We start from the raw sequence: 20,160 nt of genomic DNA on the forward strand, positions 1-20,160 counted from the left end.
TTAAAAGGGGACCTGGCTGCATACGGCATAGCAATGTTAAGCTTAAAGTTATCTGGACCCAAACAGCAAAGCAGGGGTAAGGCAGGTGAGAAGATAAGTGAAATGTAATAAATAAAGGCAGGCAAACTGAAAATTCTGCATATCCCAAAAACTGAAGAAGCAAAGGGAACAAAATGGCAACACTAAAATTGAATGGCACCAAAAACAGAAGCGCAAACCAGGGATATAAAGATGAGAACTGACAAAGGATAGAGAGAAGAGCACAAAGACTAAGGCATTGTCTACACAACCACAGATGTTTGTCTGGACAGATTATTTCCCCTCAGTTAAAAAAGATCTCCTACCACGCCACCTTCTTTTTACGAGATCACAAAGCGACTACAAATGTTCAAGCAAGTGTGCCAAGCCAGTAGATGGCGATAAAGTTTACATCAATGATTTGCCAACTAACAGAGAATGTAATTGTGAGAATGCTGAATGAGTTTATGGAGTGAGGAGTGATACACAGTATATTTCTCTAAATTTTTCTAAATCACAACAGTTGTACCACAGACAAACTGCAGGGCTACTTGATAGGGTCTAGTTGTGATGTTCCTATGATGTTTGCCACATTGTGATGAGACGATTTTGCTATAAATTTACCCACTGACCTTATTTGAGGTCAGTATCAATGAAAAGGGCTTGAAAAAACGTAACAAATATCTTAAATTCATTGACATGAGCACAAACTACATCAGCTGATGAAGACCATAAGATACGATAGAAAGTTTGGAAGTTTTGTAGTTTCATGGAACAGAAACAATTGTAAATCCCTTTTAAAGATTGCATGCAGCTTGGTTAAGTTTCTCTGTTTGTAGTGATTGAAGATACTTTTGTTTTAAGGAATTTTAGATTAAAAAAACAAGGATACTGGGCATGAAACCTGGGAAAAGAAAAACATACCGTATCTTCATCAAGTTTTAAATGGATGCTGATGTACTGTACCTGAGCTGAGGTGCTGTTGAGCTTCTGCAGGCCGTTCTCCAGCCTCTCCATATTGTTGGTGAGGAGCTTACTCTTCTGACCCAGCAGGCTGCGGTACAGATTGATCTGCTCCAGGAAAGACTTGGGCGTGGTGTAGTTGTAGCGCCGCTCATTGGCCAGGTACTCCTTGGATGTATGATTCACGCTCGTGTGCACGTACGCCATGAATTTACTGACTGAGTCCTTCACTTCAGGCTGTGGGAATTATAAGTTACAGAGCTGGTTACATACTGATTCACACAGAAAGCGGATGAATCTGCAGATTTAGTGGAAAAGCAATATCTCCTGAGGCTCAGGCTCTGAATTTAATTCATGGGTTTCCGGTCTTGCTCTTGAAATTAATATCACATTCATTGTGTCATTGTGCCTGACATTTGAAATTGTATTTTCAGGGCATGATGAACCTTCTTTTTTGTGGGATCTTCTTGTCTGTGTGTGTATTAGAGTATGAGCTGCTCTCACCTCAATATTTTGCACTTCCTGTAAGAACCTGAAGCTGACCGACTCCAGCGCCTCCTGTGGCCACTCATGGAACCAGTCGATAGCCGTGCAGTTCACCACTGCTGGGAACTTCCTGCCGCGAACCCTCAGTTTATTACCCACTGGAGAGAAACACAGAGCCACCTGCAATACATGGACGTGAACACACACACACACACACACACACACCAAGGTCAAACACATTTGAGTTTGAAGTCTGACACAGCAGCAAGATTGAGCTAATTTTCTTTCACAGTCAGACAGAGAAAAGAATTCCTGCTCCGATCAGCACTTCTTTGTGGTCAAGAGGGAGATTGGAAAACTCTGCATTAATTATTTGCAGCTCCATCATTAAGGAAATAAAGCCCCAGCGAGCATGTGGATTAAAAGTGCGTTGAGCTGTGGGCTGTGTCAGACTGATTTTCGCTGTTGGAGACTAACAGCTGGCTTGTTGAGAAGCTCGGCCAGATGCTCAGGAGCATTAGACTGAAGAGGCAAACACACAGAAGGCCCAGCCAAAGACTGATGACAGAAACAACAAACAACTGAGAGAAACAACAACAATGTTTTACATTTCCTGTTATATATGTCGTACACACTGACTCACCTCGCTGCTTTGATCAGAAGGGACTCTATGTGTCATCAACTAAACCACAAGGTTCAACTTCTCATCACTGGTTCATTACTTATTTTAGTCTGTTAAAACAAAACCATGGCAACTTGTGGTAGAGGTTGAATGCAGTGCCACATGAGCTGTGGGGCCCCACGTCTGATTTCTAAAGTTAATATTTTGTATATTGTACACTATTGTTAGATGTAAATTTATTTTACAAAATTCAATAGGATATGTATAAATTCTGTTTGACTGATGCTATTCACTAAATTAATCAACTGCAGCATGGGGAACTCTGCTACAGTTAAGGTCGGGCAGAGACGGACATGTTTGGGAACATCGGCTTACCCATTAGGCTGTATTCAGTCACCGCGTAGCCTTCCCTGATTGGTCAGGGTCCTGCCAAGTGACCACTGTCACAGATAACAATGTGACAATGCTGTTTATTTTTTGGGAAACAGGTGCTTGTCAAGCAGAGCTACAGGCAGTGACAGACACCTCAGCAAATTTGATGCAAACTTTCTGAGTGACAATGACTCTTTGACGAGCAGCTCTTTCCGTCCAGACAGAGTCATTATGAAACAGAGACACACACAGGGAGAGAAATCCACTCTTTTCAAACCCGTGCCCATGGGACTGTCTCCCTCATTTGTTCACTCTCCAACCCAGCGAGGCTTGAGCTGGGAGGCAGGCAAGGGTGGAGGATGTGGGCGGTGGTGTTGTGGGCGTGCACACTGTAATAATGACAGGATAAGCAGCCCCCTGGAATCCCTCATCTCCCAAGGGGAAACAAAGTGTCTGCACGTTGGTGAAATTATCTGAAACTATTGTGCTTGGGATTTATATTTATATGGCGTCCACCGATTGCCGACGCATTCAGGTTCATCTGAAAATGTCAAAAAAAATGATTCTCTAGGGGGAGACTTCATCATAAACCAGGTGTTTATCCAAGTCTGAGGGTTGTTTTATTTGAGAGTGTGAGGCAGCATGCCACTGCTGTATTAAGACAGGAGGGAGAGCAAATTCAGACACAGTTCTAAGAGAGAGATTAATGTCAAACTTTGCCCCCAAGGTAAACCACTGAGAATAACTCTTTCTGCATGAATGGTTGTGTAATTCAAAGTAACAGAAACAGCTTTTTGTCCTGTGCTTGTGTTTCACCTTGAGTTGTCTACGAACGCGGTCGATGAAGAACTTCCAGCAGTTTTCCCTCGTATCCACCACTCCGGAGGCGCTGACCTCTGGCCTCACGCAGCTAATGATGTTCTCCACCTCGTCGTCTGGGAACAGGTCAGGAATCTCTCCTTTAAGGGATGAAATGATACACATAACCGGCGGGAAGACAAGCAAGACTGTAAGTAGATGTCCTAATGTTTTCTGTTAAAAAGCTAAACTTCCAACTTGAGAGAACTCTGTGAAACGTTCTTATCGTGTCAGGATCTGAACTGACACTGAGACTCAAATCTAGGTGTGTAAACAGAGCTGGGGGCTGCAGGAGTTCATACAGAGGACTTATGCTAATGCAGGGATCCGCTGTAAGGAACAGCCTCGCAGCAGCAGAGACGAGCGGAGCACGGAACGTGAACGTCGACTCCTTACAGCTCCCAAAATAGACGGTGCCCCGAGTTCAGGTGTTTCTACATAAATGTCCCCTTCTTTTACACTTGCTTAATTTTGTGTTGCCTCTGATCAGCACAAAGCCCCTCTGGGTTGTTCAGACCTGATCTTGTGTGAGATTAGGGCAGAAAATAAGCCACAAGCCAAAGTGAAAGCCAGCCTGACATTCAGACTGAATAGCCATGTCATTTCACATCATTACTCAGAACATTACTTCCTCAAAATGACATTTTTCTTAGAATCTGTAGGAGCAGTTCCTGGGATGAGTTAATGCTTTCCATGACAATCAAAGATATATGACAATTTGAGTGATGATGATATAGTCAAATTACAATAACTTCTGGGGAAAGATGTCAACATTCTTAATTTAACAAATGTTATTTCCAATAGTTTGGTTGTTGGATCAAACAGTCGTCAATGAGCACAATATCTAAAAGAAATTCTAATGTTCTGTATGTTACAGCTACATCAATATCAATGATATTGATGTAACTATGTCTAACTATGTGTTAAATTTGTTATACATTTACACGGTAGGAATGACACAATGTATGAGCATGATGTCGTAGAATGCTTTTGTTTCCTCTGCCAGGGAAGCTTTGTTTTCATCGCTGTTTGTTTGTATTTTGGAGGGTTGTGTTTTTTGTTGCTGCCATGCTTTAAATGTTAAGCTAAACTGTAGAGCTTTGATTTAAAAAGGTTTGAGCTTGAAGACTGAGTCGATGGCTGAACTGACTGGCTCAACATGCAATGAATGAAAAAAACAAAAACCAGATAGGATAAGCGCAAAGTTTTTTAACTGTGCTCTGCACCATAGACATATAACATATAGAATATTGGAGGCCTGCTATGTTTTCATTATTCATTTAGCATTCGTGAGCACTAATGCCAGAGAATAAATCTGAAGTAGCTACAGAGCCTCACCACAGGTCAAGGAAACGGCCCATTTCAAACAGGCAGGATTAGAACGGGCAGTTAAGAGTCCTGAATGTATTGAACTGAGCAAGTGTTTCTTATGATTTCAACTTCTATTTTTATTCATGGGGGAAAATTTGTGCTTTGTCTTAAAACTTGGAAGTAATGTTTTAATGTTGTTGTTCTACTTGCTGCTTTTGACATAAACCATCTTTCCCAATACTACCAGAAATGATTTAGTACATTTATTTTTGTAAACTAACGACAAAATGATTCCTTTGCTAAGATTGGTATACAGAGAATCATTTATCCTCATATTTCATTATACTTCGATATGTGTTGTGCCCATTGAATGTAGCGTATAAATCTACATGTGGCTCTCAGCTGTGGCTGCAATCCCTCACAATGATGTGTTTGGTTGATGAGTGTTTGGTAGAAGCGGCACCGCAGTGATTTGTTGCTCAGGTGAAGCAAAAGCATTTCTCTGTTGCAAAACATGACATGCAGTAATTAGCGGAGCCTGCTGTTACCTGATGCCAGCAGATCGTTGACCAGAACCAGGAACTTCTCGTCTGCCACTTGGGCATCAGTCATTAGGAACACGGTGCCAATATTCTTCACGCCAGCTTTCATGTAAAGGGCTGCCAGGTCACACTTGGAGATAGGGAGAGAGAAAGAGACATGGAGTGAGAGGGGGACACTCAGAATGAGACCAGGCTGTTAGCGGCCTAACACAGTGGTCAATGACTGAGACCTGGATAACTGACCACATTCACAGGGACAACAATATTCATATATTGACCTGAATAAGACAGAACAGTGTGAATAAGACACTGCCATGTAGACAGCCTGTTCTCATAACCTCAACCTGATTGAGGTTATACTTCAAATAAGCAATAATTGAATTATAACATTACATTATTACATCTGATTAGAGTTTCCCCAGCATTTCCCAATATCGACCTGAGCAGCAGTTACCACCTGCATCACGTCACAGTGATTCTTTGCTCAGTAACATGTAAATGGTGATTTGAATGGGAAACTCTTCTTGCAACTATAGCTGAAATAATTCTGCCTGTATAAACGTAGTCAGTGCGAGGACACCATGTTGATTCTCCCAGTGTTGACATACTGTCGGGATTATGCCTGTCTTTGCCTCAGACACCACCATGTATACGTTTGAACCTCACTTGGCTGATCTGTATGCATGTTAGAAACTTGTTATGACTCAATATGAGACAAACAGACCAGCGCTGATGGATGTTTGTTCAGAGATGTAAGCTTGCAGTGTAATTCTCCTCATACCTTCAGGTCAGGGATGCCGTAGCCTTTCTTCAAGGTGATCTGGAAAAACTCCAGATTGGAGATGAAGGCAGCCAGTCGGGTCAGACTCTGCTTGCCACTGCCGCCCACTCCGACCAGCAGCGCATTACCCCGTGGAGACTCCAGGATTCGGTTGATGCGGCAGCTACATGTGGAGGTGCAGACATTCGGGGGAGGGAGGAAGGACACATATGATGGAGGAGAAAAGTAGAGGGTGAAGACAATCTGACTCATAATACAAACACACAGGTTGCCTTTGCCTCCCGCTCTCTGCTCTCATACAAAGAGTCACCCCCGCCCTCATCACTCTGTTTCATTAAGCTGTGCCACAATGAAATGTGTTACAGATTGGACTCAGTTGTAGTGGACTCCTGAGAATCTATGTGTCTTGCTTATAACGAGATGATGTCTCTTCATTGTGAATTGAGGAAATGATTTCTGTTTCGCTTTGTTGTAGCTCCATTCTAAAGGAAATACACCAACACACTTCAACTGCTGTCCCTGCTCACACACTGAGCAACATATTCTACCCATTAAACGACGACAACCTACCTGCGCCTGCATCTGCCTTTGACTCTTTGTCTCAAATGTCAACAATTTAAAACAAATAACTGCTGATCAGCAAACACTGACCTTTTCAAAATACGTTGGTAGTGGTTTTTATCATGAGACTTGCGGTTGATAATATGGAGGATAAATATTGTCTGCTGTAGTCGGGTGTCTGTTTAAAATATCAAGACAGCACATTTAACCTGAAGACTGTCTCCTTTCCTTTTTAAAGAAACTAGAATCACCCATTCAACACAATACATCATTAATGTTATTAGAGCTGCTACAAGATTTCAGTTCATGTTTACATGACTCGAGGAATAGGAGAGGCATTATTCTATCATATATCAACAAAGCCCAAAGCCTACCATGTGTAAATCTGTCTGTCAATAGCAGTTTCCCTATTCTGAATGCTGATTTCAGCTTAAACCCCCTAATAAAGATGTGAATCTTTCAAATCTGGTCACAAATATAGACATTCATTTTCAGCAATTTCCTGAAACAGCTTGAAACTGTAGTTTTTAGCAAAAGTTACTCAAACATGAGCCAACTGTGTATTTTTAGGGTCGATTTTCAGTGGTGGATTAATACATATTTGGTGCTCTCTTGAGTATTTGCATGGTATGTGTATGTGGGAACAAAATGAAAATAAACTACAGCGTGTGTGTTCATGGTTATGTATGAACATCTGGATCATTAAAGTGGTTTTAACTCGGCAAAATCTCCTGAAATAATCAGTTGCTGTGGACATTCTCCAGACTTTCTCCTGCCAGCCCCCTGGTAAATCTGTCTGAACGAGCCCAGGTGAGAAAACAGCAGGAGATTATCAGGACAATTCACTGCAGGCGTGTTGGCGCGTTGATGATCAAAACGGTACAAATATCTAAATAAAGAGAGGAGTAATCATCAACTGATTGTCAACTAGTACAAGACGAGATTTGAGAATATTTGGGGTTACAGGTAGATGAGGATGTGTTACAAACAAAAAAAGAATTAAAGCAGAATTAAAACCTTATATCCAGCCTCCTACGTGTCGCGCCGCCCTCGCTTCAACGCCCTGCAGCTTTTGGGGTTTTAGTAAACATGTCTTTCCATTGTGCGGATATTAATCTTAGTTCACATCTGAAAACCGCTTTTGTTTTTCGGAAAACATTAGCGATCTATGTCAGAGAAGAATAAGATACAGTATACCAGGCTTTGGATTCACACTGAACACTTGTTAGGGACAGTCACCGAAACTTCTGCTTTTAAATTTTTTTACAATGAACCTCTACTCTCAATTTTGTTGAGGCCATCATGATGTACTGTCACTGCTTGGTGTTTAACTGATTTCCCTGTGTCTGCTTTTGACAGTCTGCAAATGGAACTGTTAGACCAAAATCACCCGGGACGCCATTTGCCTTCTATTTTAGAGAATAAAGAACCTGACCAAAATATTTATTTTATACTCCTTCTTTAGTCTCCCCCCACAGTCCCAGAGGGGGTTGCAACACTTCCACTTACATGTGAGCCATGGCATCCTCAAACAGCACCAGGTTTAGGGTGGCATTGACCTCGTTGTAGGCGTCCAGCACTTCGAGCAGGGTTTTGTTGAGGCTGCTCCAGGACTCTGCAGCCAGGTACTTGGGCTCCCCCAGCCCACTGGCAAAGTGGCAGAACAGGTTCATCTCCTTGACCTCTGCCAGAGTCTCGTCTATTTCCTAGTGGGCGGATACACACACAAGCACACACACATTGGAGTGGTAAACATACAAATACACATGCTACCCCTGTCAGCATAACATTAGTGTTAAGCTTAAACAGTCTGGACAGGGACACAGCTGAATATCACAGCTGCGCACAGGGTGACCTAGTTCATTTTCACCCGGGCAACTATTGGACCACAAATTATTTCACTGGAGAGATTTTGTGTGTCCCTAAAGGATGCCTGCACCCTCTGTAAACTTTCACTGGCATAGAGTTGCAGTAGATGTGATGAATGAGGCATTTTTGTACAGATTCACATATAATTCATGATTTGTTGCAGTCTTCAATTTCATAGGAGCAGGTTCTTACAGCTCTATGTCTCTAAAGATATTATTGTTTGTGTGTAAAAATAACCAGAAAACATGCTGCAAACTGTTCTGTGGCACACATTTTCATAAGTTTGCAGAAGGTGTGAGCTTTAAATAATATATTGTAGAGAGGTTAGGATTATTTTTCTCCTCCTTCTATTTCTGTGGGTGTCTATACACATACACTTGTCAGGCTCTTCATTGTGGCATGACTAGTGTGCATGCAATAGAGCCAGAGAGGCTAGTGAGGGGAGCAGTGGACAGAAAACCATTAAAATGTTTTCCAATTTGCTGGGTTGACAGCACAGACCCTGACAGCCAGGCCCCCATACCATACTGATTAATATTCTCACTAACCCTCTCCTGGCCCTCCGTCCCATCAGCCCCCTCCCACACTAAAACACATTCTGTCTTTTCTCCTCTGCTCCTTCTCCTCGCTGTGTTGACCACTGATGTGGAGGTCCAGACACAGAGCAGGCAGCCAAATTATTTCCTCCACCTCCCCTCCCTGCTCCCTCCACCTTGTCTTACCCGGCAGAACTTTGTCAAAAACTCTTACCTCGTAGAACTTTTTCACTGTGTCCACCTGCAGCTTATCAAAGACCTCGAAGTCACGCTCCTCCACCAGCTTGTCTCTGTAGACCCGGCTGCACTCGTGCAGGTAGATTTTCAGCAGGTCCGGAGGGGCTTTCAGACACTCGCTGGTACAGAAGAGAATGCCCTGGGCAGAGATGGGAGAGAGCAAAGCGTTTTCATTCCAGAAGCTGATTTGGCCCATTTACACTAAAACGAGGAGCGAAATACACCTCAGTCACTCAGAACAAATCAATGGATATTGAGTGGGCAAGCTGTTAGTCAGAGAAACTCAGAAAATAACAGCAGCGCTTTCCTTTCATCTCACTGTCTCAGAAGTGTTGCCGCATGTGGTTACAAGTTCTGTGGGCAGGTGTTGGATGGAAGAAATGAATTATGAAAAATCAAGGAATGGGGTTTCATGTGGCTGCAGTGCTCTCAAAGAGGGTTTAGTTATTTCAGTCTACCAGTATGTCAGGAAATGATTCCCTTTTTACTATATGTTGAAGTCTGCTATTTTTTGAGTGGCCATATTCTGCATTTGTGATTTCACATGTGAATGTTATGATGATATAAGGCTCTGAAAAAAGAACCACTGTCATGAAATTGTAGCAACAATGGCATTGACCCTATTTTACTCTCCTTATAGTAACACCTTATAATGATACAGTAAAATGATTATTCATCAGTGTTTATGATGTGGGTTTACTGCTCACTATAGAGTAAATTACAGTGTGTGTTGCATGAAGAAAAGTCAATCACTCATTCCCCAATAGCAGCAGGTTGAGGCAACACATTTACCTAAGTCAGTATGCTAATATGCACACAATGACAACATTGCTATGTTGATGTTTAGTGAGCTTTCAGAGGCCAGGGTCAAACAAACCAGACAGGATCCCAGGTGCAGGATGTGCAAAGATGCCCCTGACACAGCCCAGCACATAACAGCAGAGTGTGAGATGCAGGCAAGGACGGCATACATGGAACACAATAACCATGGAGGGCAAATGGAAGAGGAACATCTGTGGCAAGAATGGGAGCTGGAGGTCCCAAGGTCAAAATGGAAAAAAAAAATCCTGTGGGACCCCCATATCCGAACAGATTACTACTACTACTACTCATCCTAATTGAAAACAACAGAAATCCAGGGAATCAATACACTGAGCAGATGAGTGTTTAGTGGATGATTGATGATTAACATGTCTCCACTGGAGGCTTGTAATGTATATGTTTCCCACACGGCCATTCCCACCAAGCCGAGCGGAATGGACGGTGCACCTCTAGGCACCTCACATAGCAGGTGTGGTAGAGGACGAGAAAGAGAACGAGGACGAGGAGACGCCCGGGAACTTGTTTCCCTCTGCACATTGTCCCCCAGGAGGCTGAGCTAGGCAAACAGATGTTGTGTGTTTCCAGCCCCAGAACTTATTCTAATCAACAGAATACTCTCTGGGGGTAAAGCCAGCTGAATCTGATCTGCCTTCAAATCTTAGCCCACTGAATGTGACAATTGGCTGCTAGATCCACTGTGTAATGGTGCAGATAGGGGAGGTGTGCTGTGTGTTGATTTGTGTGCACGTGTACTGAGACAGAATTATCGCCACTTTTCTGGATCTACAAAAGTCAAGATGTTTTCTTTTCCATGTATGTGTGAATGAAATAATCCTTTGACTTTTAATTGATCTCCTTTTCTGCTCCATTTCATTGCTTAATGGTGACAATCATGACATCACTGTGTGTAAAAGTGTGCCTGAGCAAAACAAAACACCATATGGCAACTCCTCATGGCCGTCATACTCGAGTCTTTAGCTGTGCATCGTACCAATCAAACAAACAGCTAAGAGCTAACAAACTGAGGAACTTTGTTTTTCTTCTATCCAGCTGACTTTCTCTCCCTGATTCTTCATCGCTTTGCTCAACTCAGATGAGAGGGATTAGAGAGTTCTGTGTGCCGGCATGTATCTGTCTGTCTGTCAGGCAGTCTGCAGTGTGCACGCTTTCCCTGTAGCCTGACAGCTGCTCTGAGCCCCAAACACTACTTCCCCCCCTAACTAATGCACCCAGCTGAATATCCACAAAACATCATACAGACATATTGTGCAGTCAGTACAGTTCAGCTTCAGAGTCTCTCTGCAACGTGTATCTCATGTACTCTGTTTCTCTCTCTTTGCCTTGTCTCTGTCCTCCTCTTTTACTCTGTCCACATCCCCCCATCCTCTCTCTTGCCTCTTGAGCTTCAAGGAGCTCATTTAGGCTGACGTGGAGAAGACAGGCCCGCAGAAATGCCTGCTGGTCATGGCAGAGAATGAACCCTGGCAAACAGAGCTCTTTGACAATGCTCCGGGTCGGACGTGAATTTTTTTATCTTGCACTTAAAGCGGAATTTGGCAACAGTACTTGACTTATAGTTTGTCTAATTTAACATCCACAGGGTGTTCGCCCCAGGGTTTCATGGAGACAGTCTGAAGCAGAAGACCCAGTGAGAAAGTAAGTGCTCAGGGACAAAGTGGGAAATATTGTTGAAAAAAAGAAGGAGAATAATTTAGCTCCACTCATATTTCAACATAAAGGCCCTAACCTGAGAATTTTGTCAGCAAATAACATAAACAATATTTTTTAAAAGATGCATCCTTGAGCGTTGTCTGGACCAGCTTCTCTTGCCACATTTAAAAAAACCTTTTCAACACACAGAGCCTCTGAGCTCATCTTTCTGCCTCATTAGAGATGATCATAACGAGACGGTTACCTCTGGCTACATCTCTCAGCTCCAAAGTTTTGAAAAACAAAGCGAATCGCAAAGAGTCCCCCAATTATTTCCGCTGAGGTAAACATCTTAAACCTCCAGCCACAAAACGCTGAATGACAATTAGGCCTTCTGCTCGATATTAAAGGAATCGTCTGTACAGTCCCGGCAAATACTTTCCAACTTCTGAGGGTGTTAAAGCGCCGAGGTGTGGAGGGAGAATTACAGCGAAGACAGATCTGTGAGCTGCAAGTCTGCTCACCTCCACCCGTCGTGCCAGGAGATGTCGGGCAGAAAGAGTTAGACAGGAAAACTTCAAACGAGCTCCAGGAGTCCCTTTCTGACGTCCTTTACAAACTCGCTAGAGGAACAGGGACCCAAACTTTCACACTGTTTCCACTGAGTGGCCATTGGATATCCAGTTGCACTATGCAGAATGACTTTGACAAACGGGCAGAAAGATCTCTTCTAACGCTGGCCTCACAGTGCCACAGTGGGGCTAAACTCTCCCCTTGCAGCTTCAAGGCAGTGTTTTGTGTGATCAAAGTTCTAAAAGGTAAGTCTTGGGGTCATCAGGGCTTGCGCTTTGGGGGGGTAATTATGCTGAATCTCAAAGTGCAGGAGGCCTATACCTGGTACAGAGAAGCTCATTATAATGGCCAAAATCCAGTCGTCATAAAGGAAAGGCTCTGGTGAAAACAAAGTGCTTGTTGGATGGTCTCACAACGTCGGAAGACCCCCTTTTAAACTGCAGAAAACGTTCAATCGGATCATCCCTCCCACATTATTCAGTGACTTGTAAAACTTTGCAGAGTTTGAACTTCTATCGCAGTTTGCTGCCGTAAGCAGCTAGACACTTTAAATTACTTCTAGCTTAATCCAACTTTCTGTGTTGAGTTGTTGTTTTGATATCACATTTTACAGGGTTGTTTAAAATAATTGTTTCCTTTTAAGGGACTTATATCCCATATTATACTGTATAAAAATCCTGATTAAGAGGTATATGTTAGTAGGTTGTGCTGATTCTGGGATGTATAAAATAGTAACAATGACTTTGTAAGGCCAAACACATGCAAAGCCTGAAGTTATGTGTTTTACATGGCGACTAAACCCTTTGCCAATCCTAGACTGACCACTCCTAGAGGCACAATGACCTCTATTCCTTTGCTCAGTCAGTCGGTGAGAAAGCTCCAGAGTCGGTGGTGCTGCCATGACAGGACTAGTTTAATGCTGAAAAGCTTTGCTGCACTGTGCTACCATGCGGTGTCCTGCACAATGTGGCCCATAGGCACAGCATACACCAACAGATAGTGCCCAGCCTTCCAGAGGACGCCGGAAAGGAGGCTTTTAAATTAATTTTTTTAATCAGTTCTTTTAATGAGTAGCCTGATGCCCTCTTTTAATTGGCTCACTTAACGTGTGCTTTCTCTGGAAGTGATATGGACAATTATGAACTCATTAGCATATACAACTTAGGGTGTGGAATGATTGAATTGTATTTCTCAATTTCATATTTGCTGGGAAACACAAAAAAAAATTCTAGACTCCTGCATGTGCACAGTTTCATTGTTTTTCAATGTTTCAGTGCAAAAGCGGGTAAATAGCGCACTGCTGACTATCCAATCAGTATAGAATCTAAACAGGGCTTAAGAGTCTCCAGGTTTTAACAGAGAAGAAGAAGAATGTGTATAAAATAGATAATAAAACGGACTCGTAACTGTTTCTACTGCATCGATCTTGATTGGTCCAACACTGACAACAATATTCCCACTATTGACCCTATTTTTAATAAGACACTATTTCGATAATGGTGTACACATGAGTTGCTAATAGAATATTCAATTAATATTCCCATTGACATTCTTATGTCAAAGTGCATAGGCGGAAAATGCTGTTTACATGGCAGTTTCTTTGACATTGTCTTATTAATGGGGTTAATATCAGAATATTGGTGCCCATGTAAACAGAACTTTTCCTTCAGCACAATCATCGCGTCAAAATTTAACCTGTCCAACATTTTTCTTTATGACCAAATACCAATATGAATCCTAATTAGCAAATTCTAGAATGCTAATATGCTAAACAACAATGCTAAATGTGGTATCCCATTATACCTGCTGCATATAGGCAAGTCAGCACTGAGACTGTGAGCTTGATTGTGTGTTGAAGTTAGCATTTAGCTTTGAGTGTCTCTGTGAACAGCCTGAAAGAGCTCCTTGCACAGTGCTTGTGTTTCTTGCATGTTTGTTCAGGCCCTTATGAATATAGTCGGTTGTCCTCCCCTTTTAATGACCGGCCTTCTAGTGCTTGTGTGTCCAAACTATAAACGACTCTTTAACATGATACATTCATTTTATCTATTGTTAACATAACAAATATCGATTGGTGCAGTTTTTAACAAGTGCACATCAAATATAATTTTATTACATCTGCAGTAGTAGATAGTTGATTATATTGTGAAAACCAAGAGCTGCCTTTGTAAACTCTGAGATGGAATTATGAAAAATGAAGTTTTCTATAGCTGAGTGGCTTAAAGCATTAATTATTACAACGGAGTATGTTAAATGAGGGAGCCTGCCCTCCATGAAACCGTGGAGGATTCTGACAGAATTATTGCCCCAAAAGCTTCTCCCTTCACAGCCTCCCTGCTCTGATATTATATTCATTTAAATACATTAAATCATCACTAAAACCCGTGGAAGGGCAAATCCATTCTATTTTCTGTTACACTTATCTCAGACTTATTTCTAGCTTTCAGACTCTGCTCTTAAATCAATAATCATTTAGATGAGAAATTAGTGACAGAAGCCTGACTCTGTCCACATGGGAGGCAGAGCCATAGAAACAGAGAGAGAACTGCAGCAAACCACATCACTCCGTGTTTGAAAGGGAAAAGGGAGTGAAGTGAAGAAGCACACAACTCCCAGGCAACTCCTGACATTTCATTGTGAAAAGATTAACCTGAGGTTGTTCCTTTTTCTCAAAGAACGTCTATGTGGATAAATCCTTCTAATACATTTTCTATATATGATTCACCTGGAAGATGTTGGAGAGATCTCTCAGGTTGAAGATGTAGTGGAACTTGACTGCGGTGGGAAGGAAGTTGCAGGAGATGCTCTGGTGCAGGGCCAGGGCTAACTGGACCAGGGTGGGGCAGCTCTTCTGCAGGGCGGCGGTGAAGCCCGGTCCTTTCAGGTGATGAGACAGGATGGAGGTGTAGATGGTGCTCAGGGCCTCGGCTCCGGGAAATGACAGGGCAAAGACTGAGAAGTGCCGCTGTTGATGGAGATGCAGCACAAACAGGGAAACAGTAAACAGGTTGTTCTTCAACCTGTGAGTGTTTGCAGCATTAAGTAAATGTGCCTTTTAAATTCAAATATGACTATCTTTAATCCTTCATTAATAATAATGACAGTCAGTGGGAAAGTGTTCCTCCAAATTTAGTTAAACTTCAATCATCTCAGATTTGTAATTATTATCCTGTCTTTGATAATTTCTGATTATTATCTATTAGATCTAAGCTCTGCATTTGGACACAGATAAACATTCTGTTGTAGAGGACTGTCTCTGCAACTAGATTCATCATGTGTCACCACCCTCATGCAAACTGTTGTAACATCCTTAGTGGAGAAATATAATGTTGAGATATGGTGAAAAGTCAAAAGCAAATCAACTCTGCACAAAATGCCTGAACAGACAAAATGCAGGAAAACCATGAGGCCATAATTTTGGCCATAAAATTATAAATAGTTGAACTAAAGGGGTTGGAAAAGCCGAAAATGTCACCTAATTGAATAAAAAAGGTACGAAGGGAACCAGAGCACATGTAACATCAGCAGTATGTGACATAACCAGTGGAACACAATGGGGGGGGGGGGGGGGGCATGTACCTGCAGTCGTGGATTAATGGTGAAGCTGCCAGCTGTGGGGTTCATGCAGGACACGTATTGAACGTTGTTTATTTCCTTCAAAAGCAGTTTGGTACGGTCATACCTGAGAGGACACACACACGCAAAAAATGATTATTTAACAGCCTTGAAATGCACAGAAAACATACACCCTAGCTCCCGCACACACAAACACCTTCCCCACACTTATGCCGATATGGATGCCTCAGCTCCCACTTAAGCTGGCTTGGCTCAGTAGCATCCTCCTTCCTCTCAATTTCATACCTGAAATCCTCCCAGCATATCTCTAATGGGCTGACTGTGTCTAAGCCAGTCAGCCTGTGTCTGACGCAGTGGAACCATGTTCAGAATGGCCTCACTGTGTCAGAGAGATGAGCAACAAAATCCTTTTAAGGGGAATCATACAACTGCTGCTCTCGCATTTGACTTCTGACTCTTGTAGAAGTTGTAGCCCATTGATACTGATGCGGGGATCTGTCTGAATACTAGAGGGGAAGCGTTTTCAGCAGAAAGGCTGTTCATGTGAATTATTAGGGTATTAGACCTATCAGCTGCTGGCACTCCATTATCTGAATGATCCTCTTCTGTGTTAATACATGGAGAAAATGTCTGAAAGTGTCCATCATTTAGGCAATTACCGACTGGAACAGCTCCACTGCTTCCACCCAGAAAGACGGTCTAGACATAATATTCCTCTTTTAAACTGCAACAAACTCATGTTTACTCATACTTACAGGATATGTGTCATAGCTGCAATATAATGTCATAGCCTTACCAGTGATTATAGTCCATGTGTTGGCGTATGATTGTATGAGGCTGCACGGTGCCATATTCGTCCACCTCAGGCATATTCATGTCATCTATGAAGTAAATGAGTCTTCTGCTGCCTGGAGGTCCATAGTTACGCCCTGCTTTCTTCTCCAGGGGCTTTTCCAGCACCGCTGTGTAGGAGAAGAGTGATGGAGCAGAGGTGAGGGGAAGAAAGAGTGAGAACTGAGAATAAACAATATTTGTGGAGTGGTTGAGGTAAAGAGTCGGGGGTCAGTATTGACTCATAACTGGAAGAGTACAGAGGAGGACCCCCAAAAGGATCACAGTATGAATAGAGTTGGGGTTCCTACACATCCGGTATCCACCAGACCTAATCCCAACAAGGATTTTGGTGCCTCATTTCAGTGCCTGAGATTTGTACTGAAATAGTTTCAGTGCTTACAGGCAACATAAACATAAAGACTCTCTACATGGCTCTGGCAGCACGTATAGATAAGCCTGCTGTTAGTCATCAAGTATCTTCCTTAAACAAAACAGCAAGTCTACAGCTAAACAGTTGAATACAATTCTGTGTAAAGCGAGGAACAAAGACAAACCTAATGATGCACCTGGCATTTTATATATAATGAGATTTTGTTATGTAAAGTTTCGCACTTATTCATATTTTTATATTCAAGTTATGTACACTTTTAATGTTAACAATTAGTATGTTAAGCTTCAACCTCCAATTTATTTTAGCAATGAAAAAGCCATTTGCATTGTTTCCTGTCTTCCTCTTTTAAGAAATAAGTATTAGTTCTGGCACCAGTACAACACACTAGTACCGTTATCCACCAGTATAAGTAAAAACCCAAATGATGCCCAACGCTGAATAAGAAGCTATGGGGTCATGATAAGTTTGAAGTATATAAAAGTACATAGTTTTACCTTTGATACGTTAATATTTTCTGTATCCGTTGTACAAAGGCTAATGTAAATGCAGGGTTATTACCTTGGAGCATAGCAGATGTAGTGTAGTAGTTGAAGGGGGCATTTTTAATCATGTATTTGTCTGAGTCCAACGATCCCAGTTTGTCCCCGACCAGAACAGATTTCCCGGTCCCAGCATTCCCCACCAGCATGACGGGCCGACGGTGCTCAATGAGGCGGTCCATGAAGTAACGGACTCGAATGGTCTCCGTCGTGTGGACCAAGCAAGCCTGCACATGGGAAACACACACACAAACACACACATTTGCACAATCACCTAATCCAATATTTCTATTCTAATTATCAATCAATCTGAGTGTTAAATCTTTTCTCTGTAAAGGAATGCATAATAGAAGTTCCGCGATTTCCTGGATGTGACAGAAAATGTCCTAAAAATATCAATAAACTATTTTGTAAAATATAAAGAGCACTAGAACCAGAAATGGATACTGGATGATTACTGTTATGGCCAATACAAGTACAGATGTTTGAAATAAAGTTTTCTGGTGGACAAACCAATGAAAGTTTCTAAATGACCTCAAACAATCTCTACAATCATTGATTGTTATTGCAGATAATACCGAGAAGCTTATTCCTGTGATAAAAAAATAATCAATAATATTAAGGGTTAGGGTTAGGGTTAGTATCAGTGGGTTCCACTTTAAATTAAAGCTGTGATAATCTGTGGTTCTTTTTTTAATCATATGGGACAGATGATTAAAAAAAGAAGCTAAAACTCATGTCAGAAAAAGTTTGTTGAATGAAACTATTTAAACATCCAGCTGCCACAGAAGATTATAGTGTTAGCATTCATTTGGAGCCAGGTACCTTGTAGTAGATCTATCAGAGCTGTATCATTGAATACAGCAGCAGCAGGAAACTGAACCCTGTTTATTCAGAAATATGAACTGATGTAAATTGAACCTTTTAATCAATAGTTGATTAACTCCTGTCAGTTGACTAATTGACTACATGATGATGTGTGTATGATGTAATCCACTTGATGAGACTGGATGTAAAATCCTGATAGAAAAAAAGCTGTTGTACCTGAAGCGGTGTATCTGCGTCCATCTCAAACTTGGGCACCAATTTGGACCAGGGTTCAAACTTCTTGCTCTCGGGGTCGATGTAGTAATCCAACACAGTTCCATGGGACGGGAACTTGATGGTTTTGAACTCAGTCACCCACCACTTGCTGAACTCCACTCTGTAGTCGACCAGCTATTCACACAGAGCACACACGCAGAGACACACAGGGTCAATACTCCACACTCACTTCCTACCTGCTTTTTTTTCTCCTCCATACAGGAGCTATGGATCTGGGCCTTTCAATGGCATTGGTGTGCCTATGAAGCGGAGGACAAATAAACAGCAGCAACACAGAGACGCAGCTGCAGCAGTTGAAGGGTAGAAAATGAGAGGTGGCAGGCCCATCTATTCGTCTTCAGACAGTGAAGTAGCCTGATCACCTGCTCCTCGCCCCCCCCCCCCCCCCCCCCCACACACACACACACACAAACACCTCTTGGTACCTGTCTCCTCCTTTCACTACCAACTCTCAAGTCAATAAAACCACTTAGCATTTAAATGCATTTGTGATGGGAAAATAAAGTGGAGTACATTTGCACCAAGGGGAGAGCGGTTTTATCCCATAACGTAGACGGACGCACTTACTGTACAGCGCTAACTGGATTGCTTAGCAACTGCTTGCTACTGCGTGGCTCCCCTGTTATTTAAATTCAGCCAGCCTGTGTGTTGTTGAGCAGGAACGGAGTCCACTACATTTACAGAGATCACTCATCTCTTTTTAAAAAGCCTGTAATTTCTTCAACTCAGAGTAATTTTCAAATTACTTTCATGAATAGATAAACAAAGTTGAGTTGCATAAGAGTCATCAAGGCTTAAATTATACTGATGAAGTGCAAAAAACTCTTTCAGGAAAGAGTTATGAAATCTTTCAGCTGTTTCACTTATGCCCCATTCTTCTCCCTGTTTATGCAACCACTTAGTAAGTGCCTCGCATGGCCAGAGGACCACACAGTACCTGGTCCTGGAACATGGCTCCCCCGAAGGCCCAGACCGCAGCAAAGACAAAATAGAGCTCGTAAAGTTCCTTGGCACAGTCTGGTGGGGTGTTCTCAGGAGTCAGCAGACACTCCAGCAAGTAGCACAGCATCTGGACCATACTCTGCTCAGGGATAGGGATGATCTTCTTGAACCTGAGCAAAGACAAACACATCACATCACCAGATTCAAGCATTACCATTGACTTGTGCTGTGTGACTCATTGGGTCAGAATAAGAGGTACTGTGCTGAAAGAGTTAAATATGTTTTCACTGAAATATTTAACATAAAAATAAAGCAATTGTGTTTGACTGGATGAAACTGGATGACACATTTATAAGCTGTGGCGTAGTGGTGCATTTTTCCGGTCTTTGGCCTCTCATAGAGGACAAACTACTCCCCCTCTGCTTCCTGTTTTTCTGTCTCATCTCCAACAGCAGTGGTGACAGAGGTGTTAGAGGAGGCGATTGGTCCTGTGCAGCAGAAGAGAATGAAGGACAGCATCCAGTTCTTCTGAGTCACTCCCGGTTTGCTCCTGTCCAAACCGCCCACCTCTGC

The 20,160-nt window shown here is 42.4% G+C and overlaps 1 protein-coding gene across 1 annotated transcript in view; it reads right to left on the reverse strand.

Annotated features, from left to right (window-relative positions):
* Window positions 1–20,160, reverse strand: part of LOC133931779 (dynein axonemal heavy chain 9-like) — a 114,264-nt gene that overhangs the window by 46,423 nt on the left and 47,681 nt on the right. Inside the window, exons 42-54 of the mRNA XM_062378732.1 lie at window positions 19,583–19,757; window positions 18,586–18,759; window positions 17,561–17,768; window positions 16,574–16,739; window positions 15,781–15,883; window positions 14,927–15,166; window positions 9,134–9,295; window positions 8,024–8,220; window positions 5,954–6,116; window positions 5,179–5,302; window positions 3,278–3,420; window positions 1,486–1,647; window positions 985–1,218 (exon numbers count right to left, since the gene is read on the reverse strand). Of these exons, the coding sequence (XP_062234716.1) occupies window positions 985–1,218; window positions 1,486–1,647; window positions 3,278–3,420; window positions 5,179–5,302; window positions 5,954–6,116; window positions 8,024–8,220; window positions 9,134–9,295; window positions 14,927–15,166; window positions 15,781–15,883; window positions 16,574–16,739; window positions 17,561–17,768; window positions 18,586–18,759; window positions 19,583–19,757 (2,251 nt within the window). The remainder of the gene's footprint in view (window positions 1–984; window positions 1,219–1,485; window positions 1,648–3,277; window positions 3,421–5,178; window positions 5,303–5,953; window positions 6,117–8,023; window positions 8,221–9,133; window positions 9,296–14,926; window positions 15,167–15,780; window positions 15,884–16,573; window positions 16,740–17,560; window positions 17,769–18,585; window positions 18,760–19,582; window positions 19,758–20,160) is intronic.

Source organism: Platichthys flesus, chromosome 20 (assembly GCF_949316205.1).
Source record: "Platichthys flesus chromosome 20, fPlaFle2.1, whole genome shotgun sequence".
In the NCBI taxonomy this organism is placed as follows: Eukaryota; Metazoa; Chordata; class Actinopteri; order Pleuronectiformes; family Pleuronectidae; genus Platichthys; species Platichthys flesus.